The following is an 18,303-nucleotide window of genomic DNA, read 5'->3' as shown; positions in this document are numbered from 1 at the left end:
AAATTATTTGTTCATTGTTTTAATTGTCAAGCATTTGTAAATGATTAATTTGCATCCAATTTAATCCTTTTATAATACACTACTTAAATGACATATTAAATATTACATTACATAATCATTAATCACATAAACATATTAAATATATTAAAATATAGGTTGCTTAGACCCACTGCAAATTTACCTTCACAGAATCTACAGCAGTGGGCAACAGACATCTCTCTTTTGAGTAAGGACATCATAGTTTGTAAAACACCATTAATGCTACAATATTCTCATTTCTATTGGTCATCATCAGTAATTATTTAACTTAAGATAAACATCAACAACAAGCCCCCTCACAAAACAGATCTCTCCAGATCTAAATTTCACACACACACACACAAACAAGTGTACTCTACAATGTCTTTCAAAGCCCCACAATGGGCAAGAAAAAAAAGCCTTTAAAAAGGTATTACTCTCTGAAGCTACCTACCTATACATGCACTGAAGAATTCATTCTTTAAATGAAACACAGAAATGCTTACACCTCAGCAATTCTGGTCTGTATGCCCATGTACTGAGAAAAGAACCTGTGATTGGCTGACAGTTCGCTTTCTCATAAAATCCTTTCATGCGCAAAACACATTTCTCCAACAGTAAACTAAAACGGTACAACCTGTTTGGAAACTGATGTAGCAATGATGGAATCTGCTCAGTGAAGCCAGATGCAATAAAGTTGTGCATTTCAGATAGAAAGCGAGATTAAACACACAAAACAAAACAATATCCTTTAGACATTTCCACTTGTGGGCATGATGTCCCAACTGTATGTCCCCAGAATCTAGCTGCAAAAGGTTGGTTTTACTAGTGTTGACTGTCTATTAAACTCGGGAACCGACCACCCATGTGTATCAGGAGAGTAAAACTTGGCTTTCTGCGCTCAGTTCTGCTGTCTAAGCTCCCATAGTTTAGAACTGAAAAGCAGCACACCAAGGCCAAAGAAACCCAGCAACTGAACCTAATCAATGTCCTTTGGACATGTCGATACGTCACACAGCAAGTGTCAGCACTATTGAGCATTTCACTTGCCGCGCATGATACAGAGATTTCATCGTCGTTTTTGCCTTTCGTGATCTTTTGCTTGACAAAAATGAAGAGGCCAAGCAGACAGCACATCAAGTTCACATCAACTTGAGTCGTTGAGCCTACCCATGCCGTTTCATCTTTCCTTTCTAGCCCCAGACTTTAAGGACCACGCTTGTTCACAGCTCCAGTGTGCAAGTCCGACTCCCGACCGCACTAAACACTATGGCCCTATACCTTGCTCCTTGATGCGTTAAGACCTAATCGCTGATCACAGAGGGGCCAAGGGCCATGCGAAGGCTCAGGCAACAGGTGGCACGCAGGTTGCGAAGAGTGCCCAGGTCTCAGAAAGACCCAGAAGCTGAGATGGCCCCCAGGTCCTTAAGGAAAACGTTGGGCTCTGGTCGTTGGAGCGGAGCACGAGCGCTTCCAGAAGGAGGCGCGGAACCTGCTGCCCTCGAGCGTTCCAACGCCCCCCAGCGACCGGCATCGTGCCCCACGCGCGCCGCCTCCACGCCGCCATCTTGGCGTGGCGCTCGCCCGCACCTCTGCGCGCTCGGCCCCGCCCCTAGGGTGGGCTGGGTCCCGCCCCCGGCTGCTCCTGGCCCAGCACCAGGCTGCGCGCGGCCCCGCCCCTCGGGTGTTCATGGCCCCGCCCCGGAGGCTCGGTCCTCCCCTCGGCTGCGCTGGGCCCGCCCCTCTGTGCTCCTGGCCCCTCCGCCCGGCTGCGCTCGGCCCGACCCTCTGCGTTCCTGCCCACGCCCCTCGCCAGCGGGAGCTCCAGCGGAGGGGACACCCACGGCGGCTCCCGGCGTGAGGCGGCCCTCGACCAGTAGGGCTCCCGGCCTTGCACAGGAGTATTGGCCGCTCTGCCCTCGGCTGCGCTGGGCCCGCCCCTCTGTGCTCCTGGCCCCTCACCCAAGCTTCGCTCCGCCCAGCGCCTTGGTGATCCTGGCCACGCCCCTCTGCTCCTGGCACCGCCCCTTTGCTGCATTCGGCCCCGCCCCTCGCAGAGCTCCAATGGGAGGGGACACCCGTGGCGGCTCCCGGCGTGAGGTGGCCCCCTGACCAGCAGGGCTCCCGGCCTTGCCCAGGGAAGAGTTGGGGACCATGGCGAGCATGGAGAGTATCCTTTCGCCTCTGTAAACCGGCCGGTAGGGCACAGGGACCGAGACGAGGGGCGGGGGCCCGGGAGGCGCCTGGTGGTGGAGTCCGGAAGGTAGGGCACAGGGATAGGGTCCAGGGGCGGGGGCCCGGGAGGCGCCTGGTGGTGGAGTCCGGTCGCAGAGCCGGGGCGCCAATGCGGACGGCTGGGCTCCCGCAGCTTGTTTGTTGTTTCTGCTTTTGTTTTCTGCTGGCTGGCGAGATGCTGCAGTCTGGGGGCGTGGGGTGTTAGGGGAAGGGTCAGCAAAGTCGCCGGACTGGTTTGGGAAGATGATTGAGCAGAACCCTGCCTGTTGCAGGCTGTGGTCACCTGTCCTTTCGGGAATTCGCCCCCTTAGGAAACTGAGAAGGAGCAGAGCGCCAGCCCTTCTCAAGGCTGTGGGGGCGGCAGGTACAATCCCAGTGCACTAGGACGGTGGAGACCTCCGTCATGCTGCAGGCCGCCCTTTGTCAGAAGTGATGGCAGGGAGAGGAAGTGCCTGGGACCCTTGTGCGCCTTAGGATAAAGGTTGGCTTGTTAGTAAGGGTGCTTGTGCACTCACCGTCTGGGGAAGCTCGCAAAGCGCCCCCAAACTGCCACAGTCATCAAGCGCACCTGTGTCCCCACTTAAGCACTGGGAGGGGCTTAGAACCAAGCTGTAGGGAGCCCTGGCTTGCAGAAGGACAAAAGTGCTTTTTACAAGTGAAAAGATATCACAGGATCTCCACGTCGCTGTCATTCCCTCTTTCAGCAATTGGTGTCATACAGAATACAAGAGCTGGGTATCTTGCCCTGGAATGAAACGGGAAACTGGCAAAATGTGCATGACAGGAATGGTTTTATAGCTCTTGTCATCACTTTGTGGCTTTGCTAACAAAGAGGGCTGCTGAAGGGGTTTGAGGTTTATAAGGCATACACAGAGCAGTGCAACCACTGCATCATGTGCCAACATAAAGCAGTCATAAAACACGCACCCTTGAGGGACATGCTTGGTGTGAAGAGACATGCATGGCTAGCAGGCCCACTTGTCACTGTAGCTAAGGAAAGTGCAGCTTACTGCCATCATAAAGAACACTGCACAGTGAGTCACAGGATCAGTGTTAAACCCCACTTCCTCTTTTTTTTAAAAGGATTTATTTTATTTTTATTGGAAACTCAGATATACAGAGAGGAGGAGAGACAGAGACTGACCTTCCGTCCAATGATTCACTCCCCAAGTGACCTCAATGGCCTGTGCTGTGCCGACCCGAAGCCAGGACCCAGGAACTTCTTCCGGGTTTCCTACATGGGTGCAGGGTCCCAAGGCTTTGGGCTGTCCTGGACTGCTTTCCCAGGCCACAGGCAGGGAGCTGCATGGGAAGTGGGATTAGAACCAGTGCCCATATGGGATCCTGGGGCATTCAAGGCCAGGACTTTAGCCACTAGGCCACACCACCGGGCCCATTCCCACTTCCTCTTAAGACACCTGTGAGACAGCACAAATCCCCAACCTTTGCCATGCCCAGTTTACTCATCCCATAGCACATCCTAAGTGACCCACCAAGTTTACACAGCTGTGCTGAAGATGAAATGAAAGTGCTTCCTAAAGCTCGCATGTTTGGAATATGCCCCCGGTAAATAAGAAGACACGGCGAATATTGTTATCTCTTTTTCAAGGGGGTGGGGATGGCCGTTTGGAATCAGTTCTCAAGATATTCTTGCTTCCTGCTGCAATAGTGTCAGTTAGTTTTCCCTAGTGAGGGTGACCTTGTGTGATTTCCACTGACAGCAGGATAAGTGGCTGCTAACCTGCTCTGTCAGGAACGCCTGCCAAGACTTGGTTAACGGCACTGTTATCAATAGTTTAATACCTAACAAAAACCAATCTTCCCTTGAGTCACATGAAGGGAGGAGGCTCACCTCCTTTCAGACCATTTGGCTGTGATTATTTCTGTACGCCATCCATCCAGTTCCACCGGTGTAGAGAAGAGGGCAGTGACCTGTCCTCCAGAAATGCATTGAACTAAACTTGAGCTGGACCTCGTGTCACCTTTACAAAGGCACCACTTGTATTGTTATGTAGGAACGCTACAGTGACTTGCACTCCAATTAGGAAATTATGCTATAACTCCCTGGTCCATGCTGCTTTTCCTGTTGTTTTGTTTTGGCTCCTGCAGGATGCCTTGGCTCTCAGCTTTTTAAGGCACATGATACTTTTCTTACAGTTAGTATTTTGCATTCATTTATAGGAATCTTTCTTTCTTCCTATTCTCTTCACCTGCTTCCCAGCCAAGCCTAAGGATACCATAGTCCCACTTCCTATCACTTTCTGCTTGGGGCTGCTTTTCCTGTGTGCTTTCACACTTTGTTAACTCTGTCTTCCTTGTCATATGGCGTCTTACCTAGCTCTTCCATCAGACTCTTAATACCTGGAATATGAGGTCATTAGCTTTCAGCATTGAAAATATTTTCATTGATTGCCTAGACTCATAGTACGAACAGAATGTTCAAATGACCTTTTACTTTTAGTCAAGTATCAACTTGTATTTGAGTGTCTAATATAAACTAAGCACTGTGCCCATGTTACAGGTACACAGAGACTTATGATACTTTTTTAAAAAAAGGATTATTTTTATCTTTATTATTTTTTGAAAGGCGGATATAGAGGGAGATATCTTTCATCTGCTGGTTCACTCTTGATCGCTCAACGGCCAAGACTGTGTTTGTCTCCTACTTGGTAACAGACACCCCAAGAGCTATCCTTGGCTACTCTGCAGCTGCATTTGCATGGAACTGGATTGAGATGTGGAGCAGCCGAGATGTGAGCCAGTAACCGTACAGGATGCCAGCTATGCAGGTGGCAGCTTTTCCCACCATGCCATGACTGGGTCCCCATCTCCTCAGCTTTGAGTAGCTTTTGGTTAGTGAAGGCATGGCACACACATGGGTGGGTAGAAATACTGTTAACAAGCAGGACATATTAACTGAGATGAATGCTAGGAGAGCGATTTTTTTTTTTAATATTTGAAAATTTATTTGAAGGGTCTAGGCAGAGATCTTTGACCTGCTTTACTCTTCAGTGGGCCAAATTCATGTCTGCAGGTGACCCAATCCGGAGCCAAAACCCAAAATTCCATCGTTGTCTACCATGAAAACAAGAAGAACTCAGTACTTCAGCCATCATCTCCTGCATCATTGGCACATCTGTAGTGAACTGGACCAGAACGATAATAGCTGGGAATCAAGCTAGCATTCCATATGGGATGTAGGCTTCACAAGCTGTGACTTAACTGGCTGTGCCACAACAGCCACGCCAAAGAGTATTTTTTGTTTGTTTTGTTTTTTCATCTCATGTAAACATGATAACCTCTTTGAGGGACAAGCACAGTTGCTTAACAGGCTGATCTTCCACACACAAGCACCAGCATTCCGTTAGGGCACTAATGCATGTGCCAGCTGCTCTACTTCCCATCCAGCTTCCTGCTCAAGGCCTAGGAAGGCAGAGGAGGATGGTCCAAATCCTTGGACACCTGTACTCGTGTGGGAGACCCAGAAGAAGCTTCTGACTGCTGGCCTCAGATCAGCTCAGCTGAAGCCATTGTGGCCATTTGGGGAGTGAACTAGCCAAGGGAAGATTTTTCTGTTGTTCTTTTGTAAATCTGTCTTTCAAATAAAAAAACAAATATTTTTAATAGTGCATTTTGTAATAAAATAACCCCTTAGAAATAGTAAGCTTCTTGTTATATTTTAGTACTGCATATATAGACCAGATTATTTAAAGCTGTTGTCATTCTCCAAGGAACTGCACCGTGAAAATGTTGTTAGTGACAGTGCAGTGGGAGATTAATCCTGTGGATACTATGAGAGAAGGCAATGTTCAGAACTTGTATCAATGCTTCCTTCTGTGGTTGCCCAGACAGCTCAGGCTGCCAACTACCTTAAGAATGTCTAAGTCTTGCAAATCACCCAGATCCTAAAGTAGAAATCAATTACATGCAGTTGCTGAGGCTTTGCCTGTGTCAGCTAATGTGGCATGATGTATTTTGACCAAGATATTAATAATATTTCTAATTTGCTTCTCAAATGTGTTTCCTCACAGCAGTCTTGTGATTTATGGCCTGGCCAGTCAGGAGAATGTTGTGGTTTACAGCAAGTGTGAAGTGTACGGATTGTTTATGGCTCATGTTTTGACTCCGTTTGAGGCCGTTTTTGAGTAATTTCCTATGAAATGGGAAAATGCCAACAGCAAGCAGTTGAGCTGTGTTTCTGTTCCTCATTTTTCATGCATCTAGAAGTTACTCCTTAGCCATCCATCCCTAGGCTTCAGCTTTTCAGTTTCCACATCAGTAAAACTGGGAGACTGACAAAGGAACTACAGGTTCTTCTCAGTTCTGAGAGCTCACTGTTATTCTCTCATCCCAAGCTCTACCTCCCCCAATACAAGGGCTGATCCAACTTCCGGGAGAGGTGGGCCTTCCCTTTGGCCTGTTGAGATGAAGAGTGTCTGATGCTGGAGTGCCTCGGTTTGATTCCTGGCTCTGGCCCCTGAACCCAACTTCCTTCTGCTATGGCTCCTGGGGCACAGAGTGATGACCCAAGAGATGGAGTTCCTTCCATCCAATAAGGAGACCCGGACTGAGTGTTCTGCGCGTGTGCCATTGTGAGGTTAATCAACAGATTGGATCTCTCTCTGTCTACTTCTAAGATAAATAAATAGATTTTAAAAGTAAGTGTCAATGAAAAACAAAACAATGCATGGTTTTATGTGTGTTGTGTTTTCACATTTTTTTTAAGTCAATAAACCTTTATTGAGCTCCCATAGGGGGCATGAATTCAGGATGTGTAATTTACATAGATAAAAATGAGGTCCCTTCATTAGCCCTCTTCTTTTTTTTTTTCTCTCTTTATATACTTTTTATGATCTTGATTTTTTTTTTTTACTTATTTATGTTGTTGTTTTATGATACAGTTCCATATGCTTTGGGATTTCCCTTCACCCCTCTCCAATTCTCACCCCTCCCACTGATTTCCGCTATATCATTACAATAGTATAGTCCTTCATAAACAGTCATAAGCCCATCATTCTGCTATCTAAATGTATCTTGACATCGTAGGTGTGGACAAATGCAGAGACATTGTTTTACCTCTCCTCTTCCCTCCTCTATTTCAATCTTTACTTCTGTGCATGTAGCATGTTACAAATCCTGCTCTTGGCATTTATAATGAAAGAGGTGTGCCCTCCTGTGTTTGTAAAACTTGCTTTCACTTAGTGTTTTCCACCCACTTCAGCGAAACAGGTGGAACATGAAGTTTGTACTATAAGTCTTCTTTAAAAAAAATTATTTGAAAGGCTGACTTACTTACCCACATGCACACAGATACACCAAGAGAGGAAAAACAGTGCATTAATTTATTGATTATGTCCCCAAATGACTAAAAAGGGTTGGACCTGGTTGAAGCCAGGAACTTGGAACTCCATCCGATCTCTTACGCATGTGGCAGGGTTCAAGCAATGACTCACCTTCCACTACTTCCCCAGTGATGTTAGCAGAAATAGATTGAAACAGAAATAATCACAAATTGAACTAGTATCCATATGGAGTAGGAACATTGCAGGTGGCGGCTTAACCCACTGTACAACATTGTTGTCCTCAGAGATTTCTAATATAAATTGCTACAGTAATCTGTCATTTTTCTTTAGAAATATTGAGTGAATTCCATTTAAAAGCAAGGCTTCTTTGTATATATGCAATATATATATATATACATTACTTTTTACTGCAATAATCTAAGACTGGGTTAATAATAATCTAGCTGGATTGCATCATTTGTTGGTCATCACTTTACTTGCAAATACATAGAATCTCTTTGAGAAATTCTGACTTTTTATTTCCTTTCTAACCATATTATATGGTTAATCACATGGCTTAGCAATATTATGAGGAAATAATTGTAATAGCTGAGATTTATTGAACACCTATTCTTGGGCAAACTTTGCATTTCTTAATTGTATATGTTATCTCAAATCCTGAAAGCCATGCTGGAGGACAGGTTTATGATCTCCACTGTATCTAAGACTAAATTAAAGCAGAGAATGTCACAGTTTGTAAACAAGGAATAGAGTATTTGGACTAGACTCTAAAATCTGTTAATGTTGCAGTGCCTCCACACTTACAGCACGATTCCGTTCTGTTTCACTAAGTTGTGCAGATTTTGCAGAGGTATTTTTTCTTTAAGTTGATATTCCGCTTGAGATTTTTCCTTGAAAAGTTTTGAAAAAAAAAATGATTCTAGCCCATCACTTCTTGGGAAAACCTAGGCTAGATACTCTTCAAGACGAGTGTTATTCAGTAATATTCCCTATTAAAAGGTACATCTATTATGAAATGATATATGTATTTTTTATTTTCGGGAGTTGCAATGCAGAAAATGACCGCTTTCGCAAGCTTTGCAGTGATGGGAATGTTCAGATGATCCCTTCAGTGTATTGTATAGCAATCTCAAAACCAAGTGAGTGAATTTGCTGTGCTTTTCTTTGCATGTAGGATAGAGGAAGCCTACTGTCAACTAGTGGGTATCTTTAAGACCAACCACTTTCTTAGCATCACTAAGAAATCTTGTTTACATTTGCTGAAAAGCATTCATGCTGGTATGTGCAAGCCTCACAGAGGCTGAATAAATTCAGCCCAGGCAGTGAATGAGCTTCTGGTTGTAAATCTTTGCTACTGCCTAGATCAGGTATTAAAATGATAGTGATTGTGAGTGAGAACACTGGGCATTGCTGTAGTGAGAACTTACTCCTCATTTATTCTAAGTTCTGACATTTTTTTTTTCTAATTTATGGGATCTGCATATATTGGCAAGAGAGGGGACTGAAAAGCACAGACGTAAACTGGAAGTACCGACTAATGGCCTGATATCAAAGGATAAAAAGGAAACTATCCATCAAAAATGTTATTAATAGCTATGACACGTAAGTTATGATATGTGTCTTGAGTGATGCATTTTGTAGATTACTAAAGGAAGGATATTAAATTATTTTTGAAAGCTTTATGAAATTGTGTAAAACTAGTTTTGGCATTTAAAAAATGAGCCTTAAGCTCAGCTTTAAAATCTTATTTGGAATGTTCAAGTACTAAATTCATAATACTTGACGGTGTTAAGTAAAGCTATTAAGACTAGCCATAGTAGCAGTAGTAGTCCTTCGAAAGTTATTTTGGATATATAGGATTTAATTTTCAGCAAAAAATGTCAGCACCTGTGGTGCCAATTCTTGCAGTGGCTACTCACTTCTGAAACAACTTCCTGCTAATGAATCCTGGGAGGCAGCAGGTGGCGCCCCAAGTGCTTGAGTCCTTGCTACTCATGTGGGAGATCTAGATTAAGTTCCAGTCTCCCGCCTCTGGTCTGGCCCAGCCTCAATAGTTGCTGACATTTGAGGAGTGAACTAGAGGATAGAAAATAGCTTTTGGTCTCTCATTCTGTCTTTCAGGTACATAAAATTCAGCATTTTTAAAAAGAAAGCACTTCTATCAAAAATATTCCTATGTTTATGTGACCCAGGTAACTAGAATACCACCAGAGTGGTGATGATTTATCATTAAGCCAGAAATCCGTAGGGCTAAAACCTTGCTCCATACATACTGTAGTGGGTGAATATGTACATATTAAAGTGGGAAAAATAGATTTCTGATTTAAAAAATCAATTCAGCTACTAAACTGACGATGAACTAGAGTTACAATGCTTTTGTAGTGTTTTGTAGCTATTTTAGTTGGCTGTAACTCTAGAGAATGTTTCTTTTTGTAAAAAAAAAAATGACTGATGGAACAATTTCCTTCATGAATTAATCACAGGTTTAGTTGGCAAACTTCATGCTGTTGCGCACCCTGGGGTGGGGGAAGCCAGCAGGTGCTGACTTAGGTATTTTGGTCCTTGCTACCCAAGTGAGAGACCTGCATGGAGTTCTGGACTCCTGGTTTTAACCTGGTCCAGCCCTGGTTGTTGCAATTATTTAGGAAGTGAGCCAAATGGAAGCTCTTACACTGTGACTGTGCCTTTCAAATAAGTAAAAACATGCAAGTAATATTTTTTTAGAAATGATCTAATGTTTAAGAAAAGTAACAGTATATGCTGATCAGTTTCTAAGTGAGAAACAGTTATTTAACAACATGATATTTGAAGTAATGTGGGAATGTCCAAGTAAATAACTCCTGAAATTATAAACTTTAAATTAATGTTTTTACAGATTGTACCTAAAGCTTAAGAATAGGCTATATCGGGAGTCAGTGCCATGGCATAGTAGGAATAGCACCAGTTTGCGGCACCAGCACCCCATTTGGGTGCAGATTTGTGTCCCAGCTGCTCCACTTCCCATCCAGCTCCCTGCTTATGGCCTAGGAAAGCGACAGAGGATGGTCCAAGGCCTTGGGCCCCTGCACCCGTGCGAGCAACCCTGAAGACATTCCTGGCTCCTGGTGTCATACCCCCTCAGCTTTGGCCGCTGTGTCCATTTGGGGAGTGAACCAACAGATGGAGGCTCTCTGTCTCTCTCAACTGCTCTCTGTAACTCTGCCTTGAAAATAAAACATAAAGTAAATCTTTAAAAAAGAGAGAATAGAATATCAAAACAGGGGATCCCAAGAAGCTGTTATTTTAAATTTTTGTAAAACAGAAGCAAATTCAAGTTATAATACTGCCACACATTCCATTGTCAACAGTGAAGTATACATTTAATAATGCTTTTCCGATTTTAGTTTTCGAATATTCTTTGTAAAAAGAAATATATCAATCAGTATTATGGCACAACATGTTTGGCCTAAATCCAATCTACCTGCATCCCAAATGTGTTTAGAAAAGCAGCGGAAAATTACCCCAAGTACTTGAGACCCTGCCTCCCATATGGGAGACTCAAGTGGAGTTCCAGGCACCGGGCATCAGCCTGCCCCAGCCCTTGGTATTGCAATAATTTGGGAGTGAACCACAAAAAGATGAATGCTCTTTCTCTTCCCCTCACTCCTTCTCCCCCTGTTCTCTACCTTCTCAACCCCATTCTACCTCCATCCCTTCTCTTTGTAACTCTGCCTTTCAAATAGCAGAATAAACTTATTAAAACTAAATATGTCATCTTGTGGAACAAGGATTACTGGCCTAAGTTTTATTCATAATAATTTGTGCAATTTGTGTACCTTTTAATTAATTCTCACTCCCAAAGGAATACAGAAAAGCAAATACCACTAACCTAGCCTTAGGCTTATGTACTATCATACACTGCCAATTTATCTCCCTTCTTCCACAAAAGGTATTACTGTCTTAATGGGCCTGTTACGATTCAGATGGATTTCCTTCTTTTTTTTTTTTTAAAGACTTATTTTATTTTCATTACAAAGTCAACTATACAGAGAGACAGAAAGGAAGATCTTCCGTCCGATGATTCGCTCCCCAAGTGACAGCAATGGCCGGTGCTGCGCCGATCCAAAGCCGGGAACCAGGGACCTCTTCCTGGTCTCCCACATGGGTGCAGGGTCCCAGTGCATTGGGCCGTCCTCGACTGCTTTCCCAGGCCACAAGCAGGGAACTGGATGGGAAGTGGAGCTGCTGGGATTAGAACCAGCGTCCATATAGGATCCCGGGGCGTTCAAGGCGAGGACTTTAGCCACTAGGCCATGCCGCCGGGCCCTGGATTTCTTCATATTTTACAACATGTGTACATTGCACATTTTGAAATTTTATATATATATGGCATATTGCTGTTTTTTATTATTCAAGATAATGTTTGGGATTCATTCATTTTCCCTTCCAAGAAGGAAGGAATCCTAACTATTATTCACTATAAAAATGATGTCTTCAGTGTATTTTTAGTAGGCACAATTTTTAGGATAAGGAAGTTTTTTCCATTACTGATTTGCTAAGAGGTGGTTATCAACCACTCATCTGAATATTGATTTGATAAACCCATAGAATGTTAGGTTTCATTTAATATTTTTTCCTCAGGCATTGAGATTACCAGTTATTTATTTTTAGTTTTTTATTTTCTAGTGCTGCTAAATACATGGATAATTTGTTAAATTCTGTGTTATTTCCTTGCTGAGGAGTATGATACATGTTCAACAATTGGATGGTTGCTGATATCTTGTTGAGTCTATTTGCATCTCTGTTTACCAAAGAGATTGTTTTATAAATGTCCATTTACATGCAGTGACCTTTTCTGGCTCAAATATCAAAGTTGAGAAATATTGTGTTTTTCCTGTTCTTTGAAGTTTTGGGTAATACAGGAATTGGATTTTCTTAAAAGATTGCTATAGTGTACTAAAAAAGCCATCAAGACCAGCTTGTGTTGTTATTTTGTTTATTCATTCATTACTGTACTTACATGTTAAAATATCTGAGTCACTGAATTGGGAATCTAGAATTATTATTATTATTAATATTAATATCCAGTTTATTGGAATGCTGTTCATAATGTATGACTTATTTGAAAGAGAAACAGAAAGGAATCTTCCGTGCACTTGTTCACTCCCTTAATACCTGAGATAGCCAGGACTGGGCTAGGCTGGAGCCAGGGGCTCAGAACACATTCTGGGACCATCATGTGGTGATAGGAACCCAGGCACTCAAATCATCACCTGTTACCTCCCAGGGAGCATGTTATCAAGAACCTGACACTGGAAGTGGAACATGGTCTCAGCACAGGCACTTCAATGTGAGGTACTGGCAGCTCAAGCACAGCATCTTAACCACTGTCTCAAATACCTATCCATAGTAAACTGAAGGTATGCCACTGCAAAAATGAAAAGGAAAAAGAAAGGCAAAGGACGGGCAGGAGGACCGGAAGTCCCTATTACGTACATGAAATTTTACAGCTTTGAAATCTGTTCTCTATGTGAATAAAATACACCTGCAATATCCACATATATTTTCATTTTTGGCATGTTAATTTGATTAATCTTTATTGAGAACTCTAGACGTTTTAAACCTACCTATTGTGTTATCTATTTTCTCCTATATTTTGTTTTCTTCTTTGAGATTTGTTCTGTCCTCTTCTGGACTATGTGAAATTCATGTTTATAATATTAAATTTGTGCATTTATTCCTTCCTAATATGAGTCTCAAGTCTAGAAAAGTCCATGTGTGGCATTCGCTACATCCCACAAGCCACATTCCACTCATTCGTTTTCACTCGATTCTATATCTTTTTAAAAATGTTCATTACAATTTCTTTTTAACCCATATGTAGATATAGTGCTTTTGTATTTCAAAATATTTTAATCAATATTTTGTCTTATATTAGCTTTAGGTTCCTGAAGAGAAATTGTGAGGATTTATATATTCATTAACTAACTATAGTTAGATAACAGGCTTGTCTGTTATGTTATTTCAGATTTCTTTGCGCACCACTGCATAGTAAGTTGCTGTATGTCTCATATGCTAAAAGTTGTGTATTCTCAAATTGTACAGGCTGGACTGGCTGTTTTAATATAATTGTTAAGTTACTTACAGGGTCTTTCATCAGTTTTTTTGTCAGATGAACATATACCTATACAAAGATACTGTGAGACAATTCCAGAGGTAACTTAGGAATGTATAATTCTTTTATCCATTTGTGAATTTACTTTATAAAATTCTATAGTAACTCCTCCGAAAAAATTACTGCTTTTCTAGGCTGTCTTTGACACTGAATTATACCTAGATATTTTAGTTTATGATCCCTCTATTATAACTTTTCCTGTCTTTACATGTCACCTTTTTGGTTTTCTTTTTTTAATTATTTATTTTGAAAGACACAGTTAGAGGACAGGCAGAGATCTTCCATCCCCTGGTTCATTCCCCATATGGTTGCAACAGCTAAAGCTGGGCCAGCCCAAAGCCAAAAACCAGGAGTTTTGTCCAAGTCCCTCATGTGAGTGTGAATGTAGGAGTCCAAGCGCTTGGACCATCCGCTACCCAGGAACATTACTAGGGAGCTGGATCAGAAGTGGGGCAGCCAGAACTCTAATTGGCACTCATGAGATGCCTATGTCACAGGTGGTGGCTTTAGTTGCTATGCTGCAAAGCTGTATGATTTCTGCGTGGCCTGTTTTCTTTGTGATTCACTTCTCGTTGCTGCCCTCTTTTGGATGTAGTAAGTGGTTCACTCCATTTTTTCTCCACTCTTATGGAAGTTCATGTTACTGCTTCATCATTAACCTTGAGATTCTAATCTACATACGTAATTTAATATGAAAGTTAATTAAAACTGGTTTCCTTCTAAAAAACAAAAAGGTTACAAAATATTTTTTCAGTCATCCCATTCTCTCTCTTACATATTTAATTATCTCTATGTTACACCTTTTTATTTGCAAAATGACACATTTTGATTAACTAGTATAGTCATTACTTCTCTGGATCTATCTATGGGTTTACAAGATACACTGCTTGCCAAACTTTCTTTTTTTAATACATTTTATTATTATTGTTATTATTTTATGATACAGTTTCATATTCTCTTATCCCCTCCCCAGTTCCCTCCCCCCCCAGTTCCTCTATATCATTAATAACATATAGTTCTTCACACTCAGTCATATGTCCATCATTGTGGGCATTGACAATGGCAGAGAGTCCAGAATCCTATTGTCAACATATAGTAAACAGTTTCATTATAAGTCCGTCTTTGTCTGGAAGTAGAGATGCATACCACGCTACATCCTCACATCTGAATGTTAGTCTCCATTTCACAGCTACTGTACATCCCCTTAAATGAAAAGTCATGATTCAAAATCAGCAGTAGAAACAAAAGAGGAAATTTACAATGCCATGAAGTTAAATGACATGTTACTAGATATGACAGTCTCCATTACACAACTACTGTACATCCCCTTAAATGAAAAGTCGTGATACAAAATCAACAATGAAAAGAAAAATAGGGGCTCGGCGGCGTGGCTAAAGTCCTCGCCCTGAACGCGCCAGGATCCCATATGGGCATCGGTTCTAATCCCGGCAGCTCCACTTCCCATCCAGCTCCCTGCTTGTGGCCTGGGAAGCCAGCCGAGGATGGCCCAAAGCTTTAGGACCCTGCACCCGCGTGGGAGACCCGGAAGATATTCCTGGTTCCCAGCATCGGATCGGTGGGCACCGGCCCGTTGCTGCTTGCCAAACTTTCATCTGGGTCAGACCCAGTTTTCTTTCTTGTCACAAACAGTTGATTTTCATCATTCACAGATACTGGCATTTGCAAATTCACCTATTTGATAAAATTTGTAACCTTAAATTCAGTACTTGTGACACTGTCTTGATCATTGTAGTACAGTGCACAACCGTGGACAATTTTTAAGTCACCCAGTGTGCCTGCTTCCAGTTCACATTTACCAAAGCTATAATTGCTCTCTGCCTTATTATTTCAACTCTTTCAGCATTAATAACTGCCATTTTTGCCCTTTAATGCCATTTTTCATGTTTGCAGTGTTTTTTGTTTTTTTTTGTTTTTGTTTTTGTTTTTGTTGTTGTTGTTTTTGTTTTGTTTTTTGTTTTTTTTTGCTGGCGGTGATGATTTCACTATATAAACTAGCCCTCAAACGGGCTGGTGTTATGGTGCAGCAAATTAAGCCACCACTTGTGATGCTGACATTTCTAATTGCAAAATCAGTTGAAGTTCTGGCTGCTCTTCTGATCCAGCACCGTGCTAATGGGCCTAGAAAAGCAACAGCAGATGGACCTAGGTACTAGGGTTGTGCCACTCGTGTGGGAGACCTGGGTGGAGTTCCTGCTTCTTGGCTTCAGCCTTGTCCAGCCCAGTTATTGTCACCATTTGGGGAATGAAATAGCCGGTGGAAGATCTTCTTTCTCCCTTCCCTCTTAGCCTTGCAAAAAAATGTTAATCTTTAAAAAAAAAATCCATGTGTTACATAAATTTCTTTCAGGAATGAATTGGCCATGAAGTCAGTGTTAATATTTACCAAGTAAAATGGAATTCATAAGACACATGCATAAACTAAAGCTTATGTATTGGCTCTTAAAAATGTTAACTGCAGCAGCCAATGCCATGGTTTAAGAGGTTAATCTCCCAACTGGAAATGCTGGCATCCCATGTAGGCACCAGTTTCTGTCCTACCTGCTCTGCTTCCCATCCAGGTCCCTGCTTCTGGTCTGGAAAAGCAGAGGAAGACGGCCCAAGTCCTTGGGTCCCTGAACCCACGTGGTCAGACCTGGAAGAAGCTCCTGGCTCCTGACGTTGAATCATCTCAGCTGTGGCCATTGCAGCCATTTAGGGTGTGAACCAGCAGATGGAAGATCTTTCTCTCTGTCTCCCCTTCTCTCTGTAAATTTGCCTTTCAATTCAAAATAAAGTAAGTCTTTAAAAATATTAAGTGCAAGTTTATAGAAACATAACCACGTGTTTTCCTTAGAAACAGTGGTTTGGTATTCGTTAATTTTATGTCAGTGACATGACTGCATCACATAATGTGAATACATTGTTCAACACCTGTTTAGTGTTTTGTTTCAAAGTTGTGCTCACCCTGATTTTAGATTTTTTTTAAGTTATCTAAACATCCACTGTGGATTTTTTAAAAGTCATTTTTAAGTATTCATTTTTATTTATTTGAAAGGCAGCTTGACAGAGAAAAGAAGTTCATCTTCCATCCTCTGATTAATTTACTGAATGCCAACCTTGGGGTTGGGTCAAGCCAGGAGCCTGGAACCCAGTAATGGAGGCTTTTGCTGGCTCACAGGTGCCTCAGCAGGAAGCCAGATGAAAAGCAGAGTTGGAGGCAAGACTCACATGCAGGCACTCCAGTATGGGATGTGTGCACCCCAAACAGTAGCTTAACCCTTTGTGCTATAACACCTGCCTGTTAAAGTTCTTTTGGACTTTGATATTCAGACGTTTACTGTGTTATAGTTAGTGTGCTTCTATTTTTATTTATCTTGTTTGGAATTTTTGGTGCTTCTTGAATCTAAATATTTATTCCTTCCATCTATTATGGAAGACTCTTGTGCTTGCTCTTTGAATATAGCAATCTTTTTTATATTCTTGTTTTATCTTTTATTCTCTCTCCCATAACATTTATTTTTTACTGTCACCTTAAAATCAGATCTGTATCCTAGTTTGCTAATTTTCTTCTCAGGTGTATCTAATATTATTAATCTGTTCATCAAAACCTGTAGGACTCCTGAGATGACTGGATTAAAGATGTTGTCCACTTTGAGACTAAAGCGATGCTGTATAAAGGACAGAGTTTTCCAGATCATTCATTTGAAACCCAAATCCGCATGAAAACATGCATGTAGATTCCCAGAGAAATTTTACTTCTCCAGCATTCAAGCAAGACTCATGAAGACAGTTAATTTTGACGCCTTATCTGCCTTTGTCAGCTGATATGATTTTTTTCCTACCCTCTGATACTATTGTGGGCTTAAGGGTTATACCTTTATTCAGAAAGTTCAGTTCCAACACTTAACCATAGAGGCTTAGGGGTTTAGCTTTGATCCTGTTCCCTAAGATTTTCCTTTGATTTTTGCAAGCTAACTTGTGCATTTATAATAGGGACTTGTTAATTTCTCTAGTATTTCAATGTGTTTTTCCAAACCTCTAGTTCACCATACTTCTAGAAGTTTGTATCTCTTTCTGATGAAGTATTAAAAAGCATTATGATATTAAATTGACTTTCCTAATACAGATTTATTAATTTTAGGGACTAGAATTTTATACTATCATCAATCTTTTGTTTTTAAAGATGTATTTATTTATTTGAGAGGCATTGTTAGAGAGGAGAGGAGAGATGGAGCTCTCCATCTGCTGGTTCACTGCCCCAAATGGCTGAAGGCCAGAGCTGAGCCCTGCTGAAGCCAGAAACCTGGAACATCATCCAAATTTCCCACGTGGGTGCCAGCAGTCAGTGGCCACGGGCTGACTTTTGGTACTCTCCTAGGTGTGTAAGCAGGGAGCTGGAGTTTAGGTGTAGCAGCCAGGACTCCAACTAGTACTCACGGATGGCAGCTTTCCAGGCTGCCGCTTAAACCTGCTCTGCCATACCCCTCAATCTTTTGTTCAAATGTTTTTTTTTTTTCTTATAATTTGCAAAGCAGAGTTAAAGAGAATGAGAAGGAGAACAGAGAGGTCGTCTGTTTCCTGGTGCTCTTCTCA

General features: G+C 42.0%; 1 protein-coding gene across 2 annotated transcripts in view; it reads left to right on the top strand.

The window, feature by feature from the left end:
• Positions 1 to 18,303, top strand: part of LOC101526347 (charged multivesicular body protein 1B2-like) — a 91,111-nt gene that overhangs the window by 28,556 nt on the left and 44,252 nt on the right. The window contains exon 1 of one of the 2 annotated variants that reach the window (XM_058659007.1): positions 2,104 to 2,188. The exons of the other annotated variant lie outside the window; for it this stretch is intronic. Within the exon in view, the coding sequence (XP_058514990.1) occupies positions 2,173 to 2,188 (16 nt within the window). The 5' untranslated portion in view covers positions 2,104 to 2,172. Of the gene's footprint in view, positions 1 to 2,103; positions 2,189 to 18,303 lie in introns of those variants that run through there. 2 annotated transcript variants of the gene reach the window in all.

This window comes from Ochotona princeps, chromosome X, assembly GCF_030435755.1.
Source record: "Ochotona princeps isolate mOchPri1 chromosome X, mOchPri1.hap1, whole genome shotgun sequence".
Taxonomy (NCBI): domain Eukaryota; kingdom Metazoa; phylum Chordata; class Mammalia; order Lagomorpha; family Ochotonidae; genus Ochotona; species Ochotona princeps.
Note: the sequence above shows the minus strand (reverse complement) of the source record. Positions and strands in the feature narration are given on the sequence as shown.